At 33.1% G+C, this 19,722-nt stretch overlaps 5 protein-coding genes across 9 annotated transcripts; all 5 read left to right on the top strand.

Moving 5' to 3' along the window:
• Nucleotides 1-2,854: 2,854 nt before the first annotated feature.
• LOC107431319 (alcohol acyl transferase 1 allele GSa-like) lies at nt 2,855-5,091 on the top strand. Its single transcript, XM_016042206.4, has 2 exons — nt 2,855-3,393; nt 3,497-5,091. Exons 1-2 carry the CDS (start codon nt 2,917-2,919, stop codon nt 4,397-4,399), a joined length of 1,380 nt encoding a protein of 459 aa, XP_015897692.1. The 5' UTR covers nt 2,855-2,916; the 3' UTR covers nt 4,400-5,091.
• Nucleotides 5,092-9,313: 4,222 nt separating this feature from the next.
• Nucleotides 9,314-10,732, top strand: LOC107431320 (uncharacterized). Of its 5 annotated transcripts, none has more exons than XR_003057847.3 (3): nt 9,314-9,733; nt 9,884-10,083; nt 10,194-10,732. XR_003057847.3 is itself a non-coding variant. In XM_048464258.2 (3 exons), exons 1-3 carry the CDS (start codon nt 9,598-9,600, stop codon nt 10,284-10,286), a joined length of 372 nt encoding a protein of 123 aa, XP_048320215.1. In that variant the 5' UTR covers nt 9,314-9,597; the 3' UTR covers nt 10,287-10,732. The 5 variants fall into 5 exon arrangements, 2 of the variants coding, with proteins under 2 accessions (XP_048320215.1, XP_024934909.1); XR_009639412.1 differs by having other exon boundaries at nt 9,884-9,980; XM_048464258.2 differs by having other exon boundaries at nt 9,838-9,980.
• A 614-nt stretch (nt 10,733-11,346) lies between these two features.
• On the top strand, nt 11,347-12,366 carry LOC125418898 (uncharacterized). Its single transcript, XM_048463599.1, has 2 exons — nt 11,347-11,747; nt 11,928-12,366. Exons 1-2 carry the CDS (start codon nt 11,347-11,349, stop codon nt 12,364-12,366), a joined length of 840 nt encoding a protein of 279 aa, XP_048319556.1.
• Nucleotides 12,367-14,202: 1,836 nt separating this feature from the next.
• LOC107431326 (uncharacterized mitochondrial protein AtMg00810-like) lies at nt 14,203-14,925 on the top strand. The gene is made up of 2 exons (XM_016042211.2): nt 14,203-14,479; nt 14,570-14,925. The coding sequence occupies exons 1-2, from the start codon at nt 14,203-14,205 to the stop codon at nt 14,923-14,925; spliced, it is 633 nt and encodes a 210-aa protein (XP_015897697.2).
• A 2,257-nt stretch (nt 14,926-17,182) lies between these two features.
• LOC107431325 (alcohol acyl transferase 1 allele RGb-like) lies at nt 17,183-19,425 on the top strand. Its single transcript, XM_016042210.3, has 2 exons — nt 17,183-17,629; nt 18,565-19,425. Exons 1-2 carry the CDS (start codon nt 17,183-17,185, stop codon nt 19,423-19,425), a joined length of 1,308 nt encoding a protein of 435 aa, XP_015897696.3.
• The last annotated feature ends 297 nt before the right edge of the window (nt 19,426-19,722 follow it).

Genomic DNA, 19,722 nt, shown 5'->3' on the forward strand with positions numbered 1-19,722 from the left:
TCCTAATGTGTGTTAAATGCAACAACATACAAAATGTACATTATTCAATGATCCTAAGGAGAAAAAACCCTGAAAGTTCTAAAAAAGTTCTCAAATTGACATAAAAATTTGATTACCGTAGGGTTTTCGGTGATTACCGATGAAACCTACAGTAATCAATTTGTAGTTGCTGGAAAAATTTCCTTAGGTTTCATCGGTAATTATCAAATCCCCTATAATTATCACATTTTATCAATTTTTTAGCCCCCCACAAGTCCCCTAATGTGTGTTAAAAGCAACAACATGCAAAATATACATTTTTCAATGATTCTAAGAAGAAAAAACCCCAAAAGTTCAGAAAAATTCTCAAATTGGCCCAAAAAATTTATTACCGTTAGGTCTTCGGTAATTATCGATGCAATCTACGGTAATTAATTTGTCCTTGCTAAAAAATTACCATAGGTTTCATCGGTAATTACCGAAATCCTATGGTAACACCAAGCCATCACACCCAAACACAAAATTAATCTACAAATTCTCTAATAACCAAAACTCCAAAAAAAGTTCAAGAAATTCAAATAATTTAGATCCATTTCACTAAAAACACCATACTAAAACCCATATTCCATTTTCATAAGAAAATGCAGAATTAACGAGAAAAAAACATCGTTTTCTCCATAAGAACGGAAAAAAAAAAAGAGTAAAAGGGAAGTACTTGACCAACAATGGCAGCTAGAGGAAATACTGTCTTCCATAAGGAGTAACATATGGGTTCTTCTCTGCAGCTAGTATGGCTCCATTGCCATTGCCAGAGCCAGCAGAAGCAGTAACATTTGCAAAAGCACGAACATGAAGGTCGTGCAAATGAAGGCGTTTGGAGTTGAAAGAAGAAGAAGAAGCAAAAGAGGGAGAGAAGAGACATACAGGTCTTTTAAAAGTTTTTTAAAGGCATAATGGATATTAAAAGGCCAAGCAAAAAAGTTCACAATTTGATAGGTAAATATCTTCAAAGCTCCTTCCCCTTTTCATTGAGCAAGACCTTTCCAAATCAAGTCCCATCAAATTGAACTATCTTACATTTAGCAAAACATGATTGGATATGACTTCAATTAGTCCAGTCAAGTTCCCCATTTCAAGCAGGCCCTAAACCACAAAATAAAATCCCATCCAATGAAAAAAAACCAACCAAAGTTGAATTTGTCTCCCAAATCCAGCCGTAAACCACCACTGATTATCACCATCTAATCTTGATCTCCCATCACCCATTTTCCAACTTAAAAAATTCTGAAATAGGCCAACTGACATGGTTGGATATATAATGAGTGGTCAAGTTTTAATCCCTAGTTTAATATTAGAGATTTAAATATAGATTTATTTCAAACTATAAATTTAATTCTTAGACTTGATATCATGATAAAATCATTTAGAATACATCTCGAGCTCCTGAGGACCAATTAGATCTGGGTGAAAACCGCTCTCCCCTGTAGTTCACAGAATTGGTTGGGATGATAGTTACAAGTGAACAATTGCTTTTGGCCCCCATTAATAAAATAATAATAATAATAATAATAATAATAATTATTATTATTATTATTATTATTATTATTTGATATTAAGGAATGGGGAGATTCAAACTTCTTCTTTTTGGCAAAGAGAAAATTTCTATTAAGAATCAAAATCAGTACCCTTATCAGCTTCAATGAAAGGAGAAAGCCTATTCGGTTCCTCTTCCATCCAACAACAAAAAAAGTTGAAGCATATTGAGCAAGCCCATAAGCTACTTTGTTTGTTTTCCTACTAGCATAAGAACACCTAAAACTACCATTAATAGCCAACAAAACTTAAATGTCCTCGACTAAAAAGTAATCAAGGCCCCAAAAAAAAGCCATCATCATGAAGCATTTGTACTACACTTTGGGAATCAAAGACAATTTCACCAGCAGAAAAATCAGATTGCATACTATTTTGTCCCCATATAGACAAACAAATTATTAAATAGTGGTATCATTTCAAACATTCAATGATCAAAGAGATTATTATATATATATATATATATATATATGTAGTCTTGTCTTAATTGGCAAATGTGCATAGATATTTCATTTCGTTGTTTGGTTGGAAATATTGTTATTAATAATAATAATATTATATCTATTCCCTTCTTTTTTTTACCCCTCCTATTTGTTTTCAGTGAGATCTCTCAAAAACTAGCATAAATATTGTTAATTATAATGTTTTAATATTTAATAAAGCACATGCTAAGAAGTTTGAATAAAGTGGTTTGCCATTTTCTATATTTTGGACGACATGACAAGTATTCATGTGAGATTATTATATAATCTTGAAAGCAACCCGCAAACCCAAAAAAAAAAAAATATGAAAAAAAACTTGAAAGCAATTATATTGTTAATTAATTAAACTTATATATATGTATATATATATTAGGGTTATGCACACTTGAAATTTGAAATTTGAGACGAGAAAATAGTGCCTTTGCCACTTGGCTATTCCATATTGGAGATAAAAAATTATTAAACTTGGAAATAAAATTTGCTACATATATAACATTAATAATGATTCTATAATAACATTAATAATGATTCTATAATAACAATATATAAGTCATTTCGCCATGATCTGGTTGTTTTTCTTTCTATTTTTACTCAACTTTCATGTAACAAGCAGGATATAATTAGTGATTTACCAAAAGTAGTAAAAAAAAAATTACATCACATACATCCAAATAATAGAGACATGAAGTGAAAGCATATGCAAGACTCATCCAACAAGGCATGTGATATGCATGGAGGGTTCAAGTGGCTACAAGTGGTGTTTTAGGTGTGGAATTCTTTGGCTATAAATTAATTACAAACTCTAGGACTTATCTCCAAATACATAAAAATCAATTCCTGGTCTTTTCCTACTATATACTTTTCCATGGCAATATCATCATCATTACCATGCTTAGCATTTCATGTGAAACGTTGTAAACCAGAACTAGTTGTCCCCTCAAAACCAACGCCTTATGAAGTAAAGTACCTCTCGGACATTGATGACCAAGAGGGCTTAAGATTTCAAGTTCCACTTCTATGGTTTTACAAGAATAATAACAACAGAAATAATGCTACTCCTTCAATGGAATTGGGAAAAGACCCTGTTAAGGTTATTAGGGAAGGACTTGGTGAGGCACTGGTTTATTACTATCCACTTGCCGGTAGACTTATGGAAGGTTATAATAGGAAGCTTATAGTGGAATGCAACGGCAAAGGGGTTTTGTTCATTGAGGCTGATGCTGATATTAGCCTTGACCAATTGGGTGATAGAATTCAACCTCCATGTTCATTTCTTGATGAGTTTCTTTGTAATGTTTCAGGATCTGAGGGTATTCTTGGTAGTCCATTGTTTTTAATTCAGGTGGTCAATATAGTAAACAATTCTTTAATTTTTTCAATATTATATAAGTGCCTTTTTTTTTTGGATTGAGAATTATAAGAGATTAGTAAATTACTTTTTGCAGGTGACTCGTTTGGCATGTGGAGGTTTTGTTTTGGCGTTGCGGTTTAACCACACAATATGCGATGCATTTGGAGTGTTTCAGTTCTTGAAAACAATAGCAGAGATGGCAAATGGAGCAGAGGAGCCTTCTATTCCACCAGTATGGCAGAGGGAGCTCTTATCTGCTCGAAACCCACCTCGAGTTACTTGCATACACCATGAATTTCAACAAGCAATGACTGGTAAGGTGAACTTGGACCAAACCAATCTGGTCCAACGCTCTTTCTTCTTTGGTCCTAAACAAATGATGGCCATCCGAGCTCATCTTCCTCCAAAACTTGGCTCTTTTTCCCGGTATGAGTTACTAACAGCTTGTCTATGGAGATGTCGAACACTTGCGCTGAAACTTGACCCACAAGACGTTGTTCGAGTTTCATGCTTAGTGACTGCTAGAGGCAGGAACCGCGGTCCAAATCTGCCTTTAGGGTACTATGGCAATGCATTTGCATATCCAGCTGCAGTTTCAAAAGCCGGAGTTTTATGCAAAAACTCGTTGGGATATGCAGCGGAGTTGGTGAAGAAAGCAAAAGCCGAAATGAGTCAAGAGTACATAAGATCCGTAGCAGATCTTATGGTCATCAAAGGAAGACCACCTTATATAGAAAAAGGGAATTTTCTTGTTAGTGATATGACAAACGCTCGGTTAGGAGATGTGGATTTTGGTTGGGGTTTGCCTGAATATGCTGGACCTGCCATGGCTTTCCCTCGGATTAGCTTCTATGTGAAGTATAGAAACAAACGTGAAGATGGGATTTTGGTACCAATTTGCTTGCCTTTTTTGGCCATGGAAAGGTTTCAAAAAGAGCTTATGGCAATGACTCAAGAGGAAAAACCTAAAGCCATTAAAATTACATCCACACTTTAATAAGACAAAAAATGAGCTTCTTTAATATTGCAGAGATAATTTTCAAAGGGTCTGGGTCATATGTAAAAAACTTTGCTTGTTTGTTTATATATATATATATATATATTAATAATTTAGATGTTTGCTAATCAGTGCTAGCAAGCTTCTTCATAGATATAAGAAATAACTAGGTATTGTTTTATTTTGTTTTTCTCTGTATTAAAAATATAAATTATGGTATAATAAACCATGCAATGTTTAGCAAAATATTGTTATGTCTTCTGCCAAAATTTTTTCCTGCCTTGGAGGACAATATAGGAAAGTGATGTATACCCCAAAAATAGAAGCCGAGTAAAAAAAAAACTATATACGAACAAAAAACACGGAGAAGGCGAATTAGTTTTGTTTGTTGAGTGTGATGAATGGAAAAGAAATTGTCAAAGCAATTAACAATTTACTTTTTCGAGAGAAACAGTAATTAATAATTTGAAGGTGCACTTGGTAAGGCACTGGTGATTTACTACCCGTTTACTGGCAGACTTATAGAAGGTAATAACAGGAAGCTTATTGTGGATTGCAATGGCAAAGGGCTTTTGTTCATTGAAGCCGATGCTGATTTTAGTCTTCACAAATTGGGTGATAGAATTCTAAATCCATGTCCATTCCTGGATGAAGTTCTATATAATGTTTTAAGATCTGATGATATTATTGGTTGTCCGTTGTTAATTCAGGTCAGTTGTTTTTTTTCCTTTTTCTTTTTCCTTTTTTTTTTTAAACTGATATTCTCTCATATGCACAAATAGAAAGTAAGTTCTATAATTCTACCAAAAAGAATAAGTTTATGTATATATAGCAGTTTGCCTTAAAATGTAGGCTTGCCTTTGATATCAAAGGCGCGCGTATAACCCATTAGTTGTATTCGGTGGATTGCAGGTGTTTAAATCATGCAATCGACTGTTATAATCTATCAAAATCTGTGGTTACAGGTAATTAATTAACAAGGCATGCATTTGATTGCTTGCATTTTATAGTAAAACTGTATATAAATTTCCTACAACATATTATATGATGTCGAAATCCACACCAAATTTTATTAGTGCATTCTAATAAGAAACTAGTTATATGTATACATGAAAAAGTATAACTATATGATTAATCCGTATGTGCAATAAAATTATGTAATGTGAAAGATACAAAAGGTATACATATTTTTGCAATTTTTAAAAATACAAAGGTATTTATGTAAAACTCGGCAAAGCAAAGAGTTTTTTTTTTTTAAATAATTTTTCTTTTTCTTTTTATTATAATAATATTATTATTATTATTATTATTATTATTATTTTGTAAATCTTTATATTTTTATTATATAGTTCCATATGGTGTGGGCTTATTTATCTACTCCTCGTTGTACTAAAATAGCTTATTTGACTAACTTATTAGAAAATTAAATTGAAGGACAACAACAAAAGAAAAATATCAATTCTTCATATTACACATTTCTCTTCCCCATCATATATTTTATAATTTCAACATCATTCAATTAAAAATGAATACATTTCAGATTATTAATGTTGCAAATTAAACTATAGATACGGTTGGCCAATCTAAAAATGATCTTTTCAAATCACTTACATATATATATAATTTTTTATGAAGTGAATGTCCACAAGTTTTAACTTGCAGTTTGCGCATATCCACATATAGGTGATGGTTTTTTGAATATAATTATATATTGAAGACTATTTTTTCAAAAATTATTGGTTTAAAAATATATCTGCAAATTAAAAACATGTGAATATCCACATCACAAAAAAACTACATATATATATATATATTTATATATTTGAGCTCTGTTTTTGTTACCTTTCTGCATTATCTTTATTTACATTCTGACTGAGAATAAATCTGTTAACTTCTTTATTCAAAACTCAAAATCAACACGCAATTTTTTTTAGGAAAATAAGCAAACTAAGGAACTGAAACTTATTTTTTTAATCTCCATTGATTTGATAAATAAGATTTGAAAGACAATATATTGCAGGTGACACATCTGGTATGTGGAGGTTTCATTTTGGCATCACGATTTAGTCACACAATATGCGATTTATTTGTGATCTTCCAACTCATGAACACATTAGAAGAGATAGCAAAAGGAGCACAGCAAAACCTTTGTTCCTTCTGTGTGGCAAAGGGCGCACTTGTTTGCTAGAAACACACCAAGAATAACTTGTACACATTATGTGTACTAACAACAACCTTTATCAACTGGTCACTATCCAAACTTGGACAAAACCAACAATATTGATGTCCAGTGCTCTTTCTTCTTTGGTCCAAACCAGATAAGGGCTATTCAAAAACATCTTCCTTCACAACTTAGCCCTAGCTGTCGATACGATTTGCTAACAGCTTTTTCATGGAGATGTCACACGCTTGCTGTCGAACTTGATAAATATATATTAGGTAGTTCCTGAGAGCAAAAATGCTCAGCTAGATAATGTGAATGTTGATGGGGATTGCCATTCATATGGTGGCTTTGCGACGACCTTCAATGAATTCAGCATTCATGTGAAGTACAAGAAATATGGGGAGGATGGGATTTTGGTTTTAATGTCATTGCCATTTTTGGCCATGGAGAGGTTTCAAGAAGAGGTGATGAAAGTGATTGGAGAAGATAAACGTGTAATTAAAATATTATCCACACTTAAGAGAGAAAAGCTTCTTGATTGAAGATATATAGTTCAAAAATTTCCTTAACAGAAATTGCTTTTGGACTAGTTTTGTTGTGGTAATCAAGGGGTGGGTGTGTGTGTGAAAATATTTGCTATCTCTTGCTAGCTTAGCTAGTAGATATTGGCCTTGGTTAAATTTGGATATGTTGTTGTAAAATTAAAGAGTTAAATAAACCTGCTCTTTTAATTAGAATTTATATATGTATATATATGAGATTGTTTAATGGGAAACATTGATTATTTTTCTCTAGACGTTTAAATAATGTACATGGTTTTTTTTATCTACAGCCTTTTGAGTGCGTTTGAAATATATGATATTGGACTGGATTATTTCAAGTTCCATATTTTAATGACCAATCATTTTAGAATTGATGATGATTTGCTTGTATAACTCCACTTTGCAACAAAGACTAGAGTAAATATTATTACAGGGACACAACTGATCTGTATTAATGAACTCAATTAACTATTAGATATCTATTAATCATTTTAATTAATCACATATCTGATCTTGATCTATGATTTCACTATGTAAATGTCATGTGGGTTGTCGTCAGCTCGACATAATTAATCTTACAATCAGAATCAAAAGTAACGTTGAGAATTATATTTTGGATATTAATATTAACAACTTGCGCGCAAACCTCAAAGTTCAATAAAAAAGAAATACAAATTGAAAGAAACAGAGTCTCCAAATTTCTAATATGTCTCTCTAGTATTTTTTTTTTTGAATAATTAATAATTAAATGAAATATAAGTACATATTCCATGATAGTGTTGGTCATAAAATTTGCAATATATAAAAGTAATAGTTATATATAGATAAGAAGAAGAGATGATTATCAAATTCAATTTTTTGTTTTCTCTTTTGATATTTTACTCAACTTTCCTCAAATTATATATATAGCAAGTACAAACAAGTTGTATCCCCCCGCGGGGGGGGGGGGGGGGGGGGGGCCAAAAAAAAAAAAAAAAGTAAATAATCAAATGTGCACGCAAGTCCAAATATTCTATAGCAAATTGAAGAGCAAGTTGGACAGCCTGTTGGCATATAAGTGAGAGACGTAGGCTTGCCATGGCCTCAGGCCCCTGAGATTAGCTTACATGCAAAATATAAATACCATGGGGCAAACGGGATTTTCGGCGCTTATTTGTTTGCCTTTTTTTGGGCTTGGAGAGGTTTCAACAATAGCTGAAGAAAGATGATTGATCAGGAGGAGGCTAATAGTTATAACAATATAAAACCTGTTATTGCTCTGTTTGTGTTGGATTTTGATATAGAAAGGATATTTTGAGGACCTTATGATAAGAAAATCCCATGTGACAACTCATATCAACTCATATCAACTATGTTAAAAAATATCTAATTAACCTTTTATAATAATTATCTAGATCCCATGCAAATCTAATGTTGATCGTCATTCATGTGGTAAGTCATGTTATCCATGTTGATTGCCAAATCAGAAAAATAAATTATCAATTAAATTTTTTATAAAAATCCAATTAACCTTTTATAAAAATTACTTGGATTTGAAAGATGTTTTGTATTTATTTTTTATTTTTTGGGAATATGTTTGGTATATATGTTAATGTCTGAAAGATGCTTACTAGCTAGGTAGTAAAATTCTTTCCTTATACGTCTATGCTATAGTAATTCAGAAATAAACACAGTTCATTTTTCTGATTAGTGCAAATTAATTACTAGAAATTTATATCTTATAGCTTTCAAAATTGGCATTTCCATGAGCTGCGTATACCTCTATACTAGCCTACAAGGAACAATAGTTTAGGAATACAATAGAATCAATGTCACCAAAACCAGGATCATAAAGGAAGTGTATATATATATATATATATACATATCATAAATTTAAAGAAACAGAGCATATCTTTTAGGAATATTGCATGGTTTGTTATACCTTGATGTATAACTTTAGAGAAACAAAAAATAAAGAAATAACAAACAAGAAAACAAAACAAAACAATTACAATAAAGCTAGCTATTTCTTATAATATTAAAAAAAAAAAAAAAAGCAAGCTAGCAAGCACAAATTAGCAAACATCAATCTTAATTATACATAAAACAAACAAGTAAACATTTACATATGACCCAAACCGATTAAACAAGAAGCTCTTTTTTCTTTTTTTCTTTTTTTTTTTTTTTTTTTGTCTTATTAAAGTGTGGATATAATTTTAATGGCTTTAGGTTCTTCCTCTTCAGTCATTGCCATAAGCTCCTTTTGAGACCTCTACATGGCCCAAAAAGGCAAGCATATTGGTATTAAAATCCCATCTTCACCATTGTTTCGATGCTCCACGTAGAAGCTAATCCGAGGGAAAGCCATGGCAGGTTCTGCATATTCAGGCAAAACCCATCCAACATTCAAATCTCCTAACCAAGCACTCGTTAGATCACTAACAAGAAAATTCCCTGTTACTATGTAAGGTGGCCTTCCTTTGATTACCATAAGATCTGTTGCTACTGATGCCATGTACTCTTCATTCATTTCAGCTTTCACCTTCTTTACCAACTCCACTACATATATCCCAATGAGTTTTTGCATAAATCTCCAGCTTTCGAAACTGCAGCAAGAAATGATGGTATTCTTGGTTGTCCCTAATTCAGGTGATCAGTATATTAATCTTCTTTAATTTTACAACATTATATATGCATTTTTCTTTTTACAACTTTTTTTTTTTTATGATTAATATTAAACTTATTAAAACTAGGGGTTGCCAAAGAGCTTCTTGTTGAGTTTTGTGAGGTCTCACGCAGCTTTGTTCGAAGGTTGGTGGTTCATGGTCATGGGTTTCATGCTATGGACCTTGGAATTGACACGATAAGGATGCTACATCAACTTGGAGGTGATGAGGTTCTCTTCTCTGAGCAAGTCTCTGGTTAACCTTCATTTCAATTGGTGCTTGATGGAAGGGAGAATTTTACCCAGATCTAGAATTTGAACCTTGAACCAAGAGGTGTATTCTAAGTGGTTTAACCACCATCCTAATCTAAGAATACACTTCTTACATTTTATTGATTGATAACTTTATACATAAAAAGATTTGTAATTAAATTAGTTTTGCAGGTGACTCGTTTGGTATGTGGAGGTTTTGTTTTGGCATTGCGCTTTAACCATACAATATGTAAGGCAGGAACCGCGGCCCAAGTCTGCCTTTAAGATACTATGGCAATGCATTGCATATCATGCACTCTTTCGATATGAGAGGAGTTGGTGAAGAAAGCAAAAACCGAAACGAATCAAGAGTATATAAAATCAGTGGCAGATCTTATGGTAATGAAAGTAGGCCACCTTACATAGTTACAGGGAACTTTCTTGCTAGTGATGTAACGAATGCTCGATTAAGAGATGTGGATTTTGTTGAAGTATAACCCCTATGCTGACGTGGAAAGAGTTGCTGATGTGGATAAGTGAGGCTACAAGGTGTAATCCATGCTAGCTTACATGCCAAGCGTCACTGAATTTGTAAAAAGAAATATGCATGCATGAAAGTGTGAATGAGAGAATTTTATTAAAAATCAGAATTGTAATCATTACCTGATGATGTAAGAATTGATATATACTGTTATATTGAAAAATGCAATACAAGTTGAGCTCACACAATTCTCTCCTCTAACCTCTCTTTCTCTCTTTCTTAAATATTCTTTTTTCTACAAAATATTGCAGAGCTCAAAACCTCCATTAACATGGTATCAGAGCATGGTAGAATCTGAATCTGGGTAAACACTGTGAGATGAGGAAGATTTCGAGCAAAATCTGAGCTCGATTAAAAAAAAAAATCAAATTAGAGACTTTGGTTTCTTGTACTAAAAAGACCAGCATAAACAATGGCTGGATCCGAAGTGAGAGCTCCAATATTCTCAGGTAAGAATTATGAATTCTGGAGGATCAAGATGGTGACCATTTTCAAATCCTATGGGCTCTGGAGGTTCATGGAGAAAGGCATTCCTATTTCTGATGAAAAGAAGAAGGGAAAGAGTGCAGAAGCTTAAGGAAGTTTAGAAATGGAGGATGATGAACAGATAATGGAGTTCTATATGAAGGATCGAAGGCTTTGGGAATTATCCAAGGTGCTGTTTTAGATCAGATCTTCCCAAGGATAGTAAATGTAGAGACCTCAAAACAAGCTTGGGAGCTGCTGTACAAGGAATTTCATGGTGGTGAATAGGTGCGATCTGTGAAATTACAAAGTCTAAGGAGGGAATTCAAATAGAATAAAATGAAGGAAGATGAGACATTATCTAGCTATCTTACTAGGTTGAATGATTTGATAAACCAGACAAAAACATTTGGAGAGGTTTTATCTAATGAGAGGATGGTTCAAAAGGTTTTAATTAGCCTAACTAAAGCCTATGAACCTATATGCTTAGTGATAGAAAACACTAAGGATCTGGAAACAGTAGAATTCCAAGAAGTTGTTGCAATTCTTAAGAGTCAAGAACAGAGACTTGCCTTGCAAGTTACTGATTTCACAGAAAAAGCCTTTTCTACCTTATCTGTGAACACTCATGCCACAAATTCTAAAAGACAAAACAAAGGAGTAATACACTCTAATGCAGCTAAATTCCAGAAGACTTGGACTCCAAGAGAGAAGAAGTGGGAACCGAAGCAGAGATTTCAGTAAAGATTTCATGGAAACCAAGCCATGAACACTCATTCTATGACTACTGTTCATGGTGGAAACATATGGCTAACTGGAGGTAACCAAGAAAACTCAAAACCATAGTGTAGAACATGTGGTAAATACCATTTTGGAGAGTGTAGATTCAAAGGTAAACCTAAGTGCTATAACTGTGACAGATTTGGACATTGGATAAGAGAGTGCCCAAATGGGAAGAATGTGCAGAAAGCAAATTGCACAAATCAAATGGAGATGACATGTAACATGTTTTATGCAGCAAGTGAACTTGATAAAACAAGTAAGGGCAGTGAATGGTATATAGACAGTGGATGCAGTAATCACATGACAGGAAATATAGATCTCCAGGTGGATGTGAAAAGGAATGCATATGGTAGAGCTCAAATGCCAAATGGTACACTAGAGAGCATAGCTGGAAAAGGGACATTGGTGATTGATACTGACAATGGCAAAAAGCACATTAAAGAGGTAATGTATCTACCTGGATTGAAAGAAAATTTGTTGAGTGTTGGCCAAATGGATGAGCATGGTTACTATTTGATGTTGGTGGAGGAATGTGTCATGTGTATGATGGACCTACGTTTGAAAACCTGGTTGTGAAGGTTAGAGCCAAACCAAATAGATGTTATCCATTAACTATGGCCTTGAGTGAACAGCTTGCTCTGAGGGTTCAAATTGACTTCAATGTGGAAACTTGGCATAAAAGGTTGGGGCATCTACACTTAAATGCACTGCTGGAGTTAAAGAAGGAAGATATGGTTCTGGGATTACCAAAACTTGAAGAGACTATGAAGATTTATGAAGGGTGTCAGTTTGGAAAGCAACACCGGGAAGCTTTTCAAAAGAATAGGGCATGGAGAGCAAGTCAGCTACTGCAATTAGTTCACACTAACTTGTGTGCCCCAATGCAAACAGAAACTCTTGCTGGAAATAGGTACTTTATGTTACTTGTGGATGACTGTACACGCATGGTTTAGGTTTACTTTCTAAGAAACAAATCTAAGGCTTTCATTTGTTTTAAGAAATTTAAATCCATGGTTGAGCTTCAAAGTGGATTTAAAATCAAGTGTGTGAGAAGTGATAGAGGGGGAGAGTTCCTATCTACTGAATTTGTTAAATTTTGTGAATTTGAGGGGATTCAAAGGCAAGTGACAGTAGCCTACACTCCACAAGAGAATGGAGTGGTTGAAAGAAAGAATCGAGTAGTTGTTGAAATGGCCAAGGCTATGTTGCATGACAAATAGATGCCTTATTACCTATGAGAAGAAGCAGTTCACACAGCTATGTACTTGCTTAACAAATGTCCTACCAAAGCTCTTGATGGAGTAACTCCTTTTGAAGCTTATAGTGGAAGAAAACCAGGCATTACACACTTGAAAATTTTTGGTTCCCTATGCAATGTACATGTTCCAGCTAAAACAAGGTAGAAATTGGATCCTAAAAGCATAAAAGGAGTTTTTGTAGGATATGGAACTTGTGAGAAAGGTTATAAAGTATTTGATCCTATAACTAAGAAGCTGATTTTGTCTAGAGATGTTGTATTTAATGAAGAATGTTCTTGGGATTGGAAGGAAAATGCAAATAACGGAAGTGAAAATGTGATTTCTGCAACAATTGATAGCTGTGAGGGTTCAAGGAGGAACTCAGTGTCTGGAGATAGTCAACCAGCATATACAAGAAAAATCAAAACGAGGTGTTTCAGGTTCAGAAGAGGATATAAGCAATAGAAGTGGTGTGTCAAATATGCAAAGAAATTCAAGTATGGGTTCCATTCACTCAGAAACTGATAGAGTGCATACTAATTTTGATCATACACCAGTAAAATGGAAAAGTCTCACTGATATCTTGGCAAAATGTAATAATTTCATCTTTGAACTTGAAAATTATGAGGAGGTAGCTCAAAATCAGTCTTGGATCAAGGCCATGACAGATGAATCGGAAATGATTGAGAAAAACAAAACCTGGCAGTTGATGAATAGACCAAAAGATAAACCAGTGATTGGTGTTAAATGGGTTTACAAGACTAAACTCAATCTAGATGGTTCAGTTCAAAAGAATAAGGCTAGACTAGTTGTTAAGGGGTATGCACAGAAACCAAGTGTGGACGTTAATGAAACTTTTGCCCCGATTGCTAGGCTTGATACCATCAGAACCTTAATTGCTTTAGCAGCTCACAAAAGCTAGAAATTATATCAACTTGATGTTAAGTCAGTATTTTTAAATGGTGTGCTACAAGAGGAGGTTTGTGTAGAACAACCAGAAGCATTTGTGTTTAAAGGGCATGAAGATAAGGTGTATAAATTGCACAAAGCTTTATATGGTTTGAAATAGGCTCCTCGAGCCTGGTATAGTGAGATTGATTATTTCTGTGAAAGTGGGTTTCAAAAGAGTCAAAGTGAGGCCACTCTTTAAACAAATACCAGGGGAGAAAAAGGCATGCTAATTGTGACTATTTATGTTGATGACATAGTGTATACAGGAAATGAAATAGAGATGCTTAAGTGTTTTAAGGAAGATATGATGAGGAAGTATGAGATGACAAATTTGGGTTTATTGCATCACTTTCTTGGTATGGGAGTAATACAAACAACCTCAAGTATTTTTGTGCAACAAAAGAAGTATGCTTCTGCATTGTTAAACAAATTTGGCCTTACAACTTGCAATCCAGTCCTTACACCTCTAATTACAAATGACAAGCTTAGCAAGGATGATGGTAGTGGGACAGCAGATGAAGAGCAGTACTAAAAAATTGTAGGGAGTCTTTTGTGTTTTACAGCTACAAGATCATATATTATGCTTACAGCAAGCTTGTTAGCAAGATTTATGCATTGTCCTACTAATAAAGACTTTGGTACAGCAAAAAGAGTACTAAGATATATTAAAGGGACTTTAGACTATGGTTTAGAGTATGTAAAAGGAAAACAGCCTGTGTTAGTGGGATATTGTGACAGTGACTGGTGTGGATCTGTGGATGACATGAGGAGTACATCAGGGTATGCTTTCAGCTTTGGAAGTGGGGTGTTTTCATGGGCTTCAGTCAAGAAAAATTATGTTGCACTCTCTACAATTGAGGCAGAATACATCAGTGCATCTAAAGCAACTGCACAAGCAATATGGCTTCGGTTTGTACTTGAAGATTTTGGTGAAATGCAACTTTAAGCCACTCCTCTGCATTGTGATAATACCTCAGAAATTGCCATTATCAATAATCCAGTTTTTCATCAGAAAACCAAGCATATTGACAGGAGATATCATTTTATTAAAGAAGCTTTGCAAGATAGAATTGTAGACTTGACACATTGTGTCTCTAAGGAAAAAAATGCAGACATATTTACTAAGTCTCTACCAAAGGATCGGTTTAATTACTTGAGGAAGAAGCTAGGAGTTGTTTCAAGTACAGAGGTTACAAGAGAGTGTTGAAGTATAACCCTTGTGCTGACGTGGAAAGAGCTGCTGACATGGATAAGTGAAGCTGCAAGGTGTAATCCATGCTGACTTACATGCCAGGTGTCATTGAATTTGTAAAAAGAAATATGCGTGCATGAAAGTGTGAGTGAGAGAATTTTATAAAAAATCATAATTGTAATCGTTACTTGATGATGTAAGAATTGATATATACTGTTATATTGAAAAATGCAATACAAGCTGAGCTCACACAATTCTCTCCTCTAACCTCTCTTTCTCGAATATTTTTTTTTTCCAAAATATTGCAGAGCTCAAAACCTTCTCTCTTTCTCGAGTATTCTTTTTTCTGCAAAATATTACAGAGCTCAAAACCTTCATTAACAGATTTTGGTTGGGATTTATCTGAATATGCAGGAGCTTCCATGGCTTTTCCACGGATTAGCTTCTATGTGAAGTATAGAAACAAAGGTGAAGATAAGATTTTGGTACCAATTTGCTTGCCTTTTTTTTGGCTATGGAGAGGTTTCAAAAAGTGCTTATGGCAATGACTCGAGGAAGAACCTAAAGCCATTAAAACAATATCCACATATTAATAAGACCAAAAAAAAAAAAAAAAAAGAGCTTCTTGTTTAATGGATCTGGGTCATATGTAAAAGTTTACTTGTTTGTTTTGTATATGTTTATAATTAAGATCGATGTTTGCTAATTAGTGCTTGCTAGGTTTTTTTATACATATTATAAGAGATAGCTAGCTTTTTAGTAATTATTTTGTCTTATTTTGGATGGAAATCGTTTTGTTTTGTTTTGGATGAAATCGTTTATTCCTATGTCCAACCTATAATTGGATCATACATTATCTTAAAAGATAGTTATTTTATGTTAAATTCTTTGTTATTATTTTTAAATAAGAAGCTAAAAATATCAATAGCGGATATAAATGGGAACAAAAAATCCGAATCTGGACATATTATTCAGAGCATGAAATCAGAGCATACAAGGAAATAATTAATGAGTTAACCATTCATGATGAATAAATTGAAATTGATTTAATTAGTAAATCCCTCATACCTACACCTAAAAAATTATGAGATGGACATATTAATAATAATAAAAAAAATCAATAAATTATATATTTTACTTTTTTTTTTTCGGAACAAAATTATATATTTTACTTGAATAAATTTTAACGGATAACACCAGTTTGTTAATATATGTCAACAAATCGATACCATTTTCGCTTAAAAGAAGAAGGAAAAATAAATAAATAAATAAATAAAAACATGTTGATATCATTTAATCGTACATGCCGAACTCTAACAAAGACTAATTATAGCATCCAAAATTAAAATCAATTAATTTCTGTTGGAACTCTAACAAAGACTAATTATAGCATCCAAAATTAAAATCAATTAATTTCTGTTGAAAAAAAAGTTCTTCAGTTCATCCACCTGGTAGATAAATAATCTGATAATTAATTGGATTATTTGACCAAATTATAATAAACATAAAACATGTACTAGAACTAATTTAGTAATCTCATGTGAACCACAAATTAAATTAATATATATAAAATGGAAAGACAGATTCCAAACTGTCAATGTCTCCCTAATTTTGTGATATGGAATTTGAGATTAAACTAATTTGCAACAGAAAAAACGATAATAATCATAACGGTATTTAAAAAGAAAATACCATTACACATGTTTCATTTCATTTTATTTATGCATTTAATTTAGACTCTATCTATATATACATCGTGATGGAATCTTCATAACGTGATGCACCCCATGTAACTTGTGAAATTAAAACAAGCAAACATGTCCCATCAGAATTAAATAAATATACTACATTAATAGAAAATTATGCATGGAAAATAAGCACAAATTTTTTAATTGAGTCGAATTGAGAGAGTAAAATAATATTCTTGAGCCAAATAAATTGCAAAACTATCACTTCAGAGACTCTCAAACTCATATGCATAAGCAAATTTCCTTTTGCTTGTACCTTCAAAATGGCCTCAAAGTGCCTAGAATTTCATGTGAAGCGGTGCGAAGCAGAGCTTGTTGTACCCACAAAGCCAACACCCAATGAACTAAAATACCTCTCGGATATAGATGACCAGGACTTCTTGAGGTTCCAAGTCCACTTTATATGGTATTACAGAAATAGCCCTAGCCCATTAATGGAAGGTAAAGACCCTGTGAAGGTTATTAGAGAAGCACTTGGCAAGGCATTGGTATTTTACTACCCATTAGCTGGTAGACTAGTGGAAGGTTATAACAGGAAGCTTATTGTGGATTGCAATGGGAAAGGGGTTTTGTTCATTGAAGCTGATGCAGATATCAGTCTTCACCAACTGGGTGACAGAATTCAACCTCCATGTCCATTTATTGATCAGGTTCTATATGACGTTTTGGGATCTGATGGTATTATTGATTGCCCTTTGTTGTTAATTCAGGTTAGTTCTTTTTTATTATTATTTTTTATTCTCTCTCTCTCTCTCTCTCTCTCTCTCTCTCGTATTTACATCTGAATTTTTTTCATATACACAGAATATAAGTTTCTATAACCTTATCATTATGGACATCAACATCCACATTATAATAGGATTAATGCCTAATTACATATAGTTCATTAGGTATTTAATTTGCATATATTTTATACTTTAAAATTATATGTAATTTGATTCTAACTTTTACTATAATGTAGGTGTTGACATCACTGTAGCAAAATTTTAAGTTTCTATTATATGAATACAAAATTCTAATTATATGGTTAATGGGTATTTGCATTTTCTGCAATATTTTTAAATACAAAAGGTACATTATATGTTTAAAAAAAAAAAAAAAAAGAGTGTATTTTATAATTTTTCTTTCTTTTTATTAATTCCATATGGTGTGGGCTGATTTAATACACGCCTCTTTCTATTAAAATAGCTTATTTAATTAACTAATTACAAAAACCAAATTGAATGATAATAAAAGAAAATTATCAATTGTTCATTTTTCACATTTGTTTTCCCCATCACTATATTTATAGTTCAATCAATTAAAAATGTATATATTCAAATTATTAATGTTAGAAAGTAAACTATATGTATGGTTGGCCAATCTAAAATAATTTTTTTTCAAACCACTCATAGAACTATAATATATATATATATATATATATGTATATATATTTCTTTTTGAGCTCTGTTTTTGTTACCTTTCTGCATCATCTTCCTTCAGTTACGTTTCAGTCTGAGGAGAAGACTGTTAACTTCATTGAAACCTCATAATCAACACAGATATTTATAGTAAAAGAAAGCAAATTAAAAACTGAAAGTCATTTTTCTTTTCTTCATTGATTGAAAAATAAGATTTAAAACAACATATTAATTAATTAACGTAGGTAACTCGTTTGACATGTGGAGGTTTCATTTTGGCATTACGTATTAATCACACAACATGCGATGCATTTGGGGTCTTCCAATTCATGAACACATTAGCAGAGATTGCAAAAGGAGCACAACAACCCTCTATCCCTCCTGTGTGGGAAAGAGAGCTCTTATTTGCTAGAAACCCTCCAAGAGTAACTTGTATACATTATGAGTACCAACAACAACAACCTTTATCAATTGGTCAGCCAAACTTGGACAAAACCAGCAGTGATATCCAATGCTCCTTCTTCTTTGGTCCAAAGCAGATAAGGGCCATTCAAAAACATCTTTCTTCACATCTTGTTTCTTACTCTCGATACGAGTTGCTGACAGCTTTTTCATGGAGATGTCAAACACTAGCACTCGAACTCGATCCTGAAGACGTTGTTCGAGTTTCGATCATGGTCAGTGCCAGAGGAAAGAAGTACCATGGATTGCATTTTCCTCAAGGGTACTATGGCAACATGTTTTCATTCCCTGCTGCTGTTTCGAAGGCCGGGGTTTTATGCGAAAAGCCATTGGCATATGCAGTGGATTTTATGGCGATCCAAGGACGGCCTCCTTATAATGCAGTAAGAGGGAATTTGATTGTTTCTGATACTAAAAATGTTCATTTAGATAATGTGAATTTTGGGTGGGGTTTGCCACTATATGGTGGACTTGCTAAGACCTTCAATGGGGGTAGCATTCATGCGAAGTACAGGAAAAATGGGGAGGATGGGATTTTGGTTTTAATGTCATTGCCATTTTTAGCTATGAAGAGGTTTCAAGAAGAGGTGGCGAAAGTGATTGGGGAAGATAAACCTATAATTAAAATATTATCCACACTTTAATAGAGAAAGCTTCTATGATTGAAGATTAATTTATAGTTCGAAAACCTAAAATTGCTTGAAAACTGGTTTATGTTATGGAATTCAAGATGTGTGTGGAAATGTTTACTATCTCTAGCTAGCTAGCTAGCTATTAAATTTTTTCCTTGGTTTAATTTGAATATGTTGTTGTAAGATTAAAGAGTGAATTAAACCATAGCTCTGTTCATATTATTATTTTTCTCTTAACCTTTCAATATACGTGGTTCTTTATTTACAGCCTTTTGGTTCTGTTTGCATTTATTTTAAATTTTATATTTG

Source organism: Ziziphus jujuba, chromosome 6 (assembly GCF_031755915.1).
Source record: "Ziziphus jujuba cultivar Dongzao chromosome 6, ASM3175591v1".
Classification (NCBI taxonomy): domain Eukaryota; kingdom Viridiplantae; phylum Streptophyta; class Magnoliopsida; order Rosales; family Rhamnaceae; genus Ziziphus; species Ziziphus jujuba.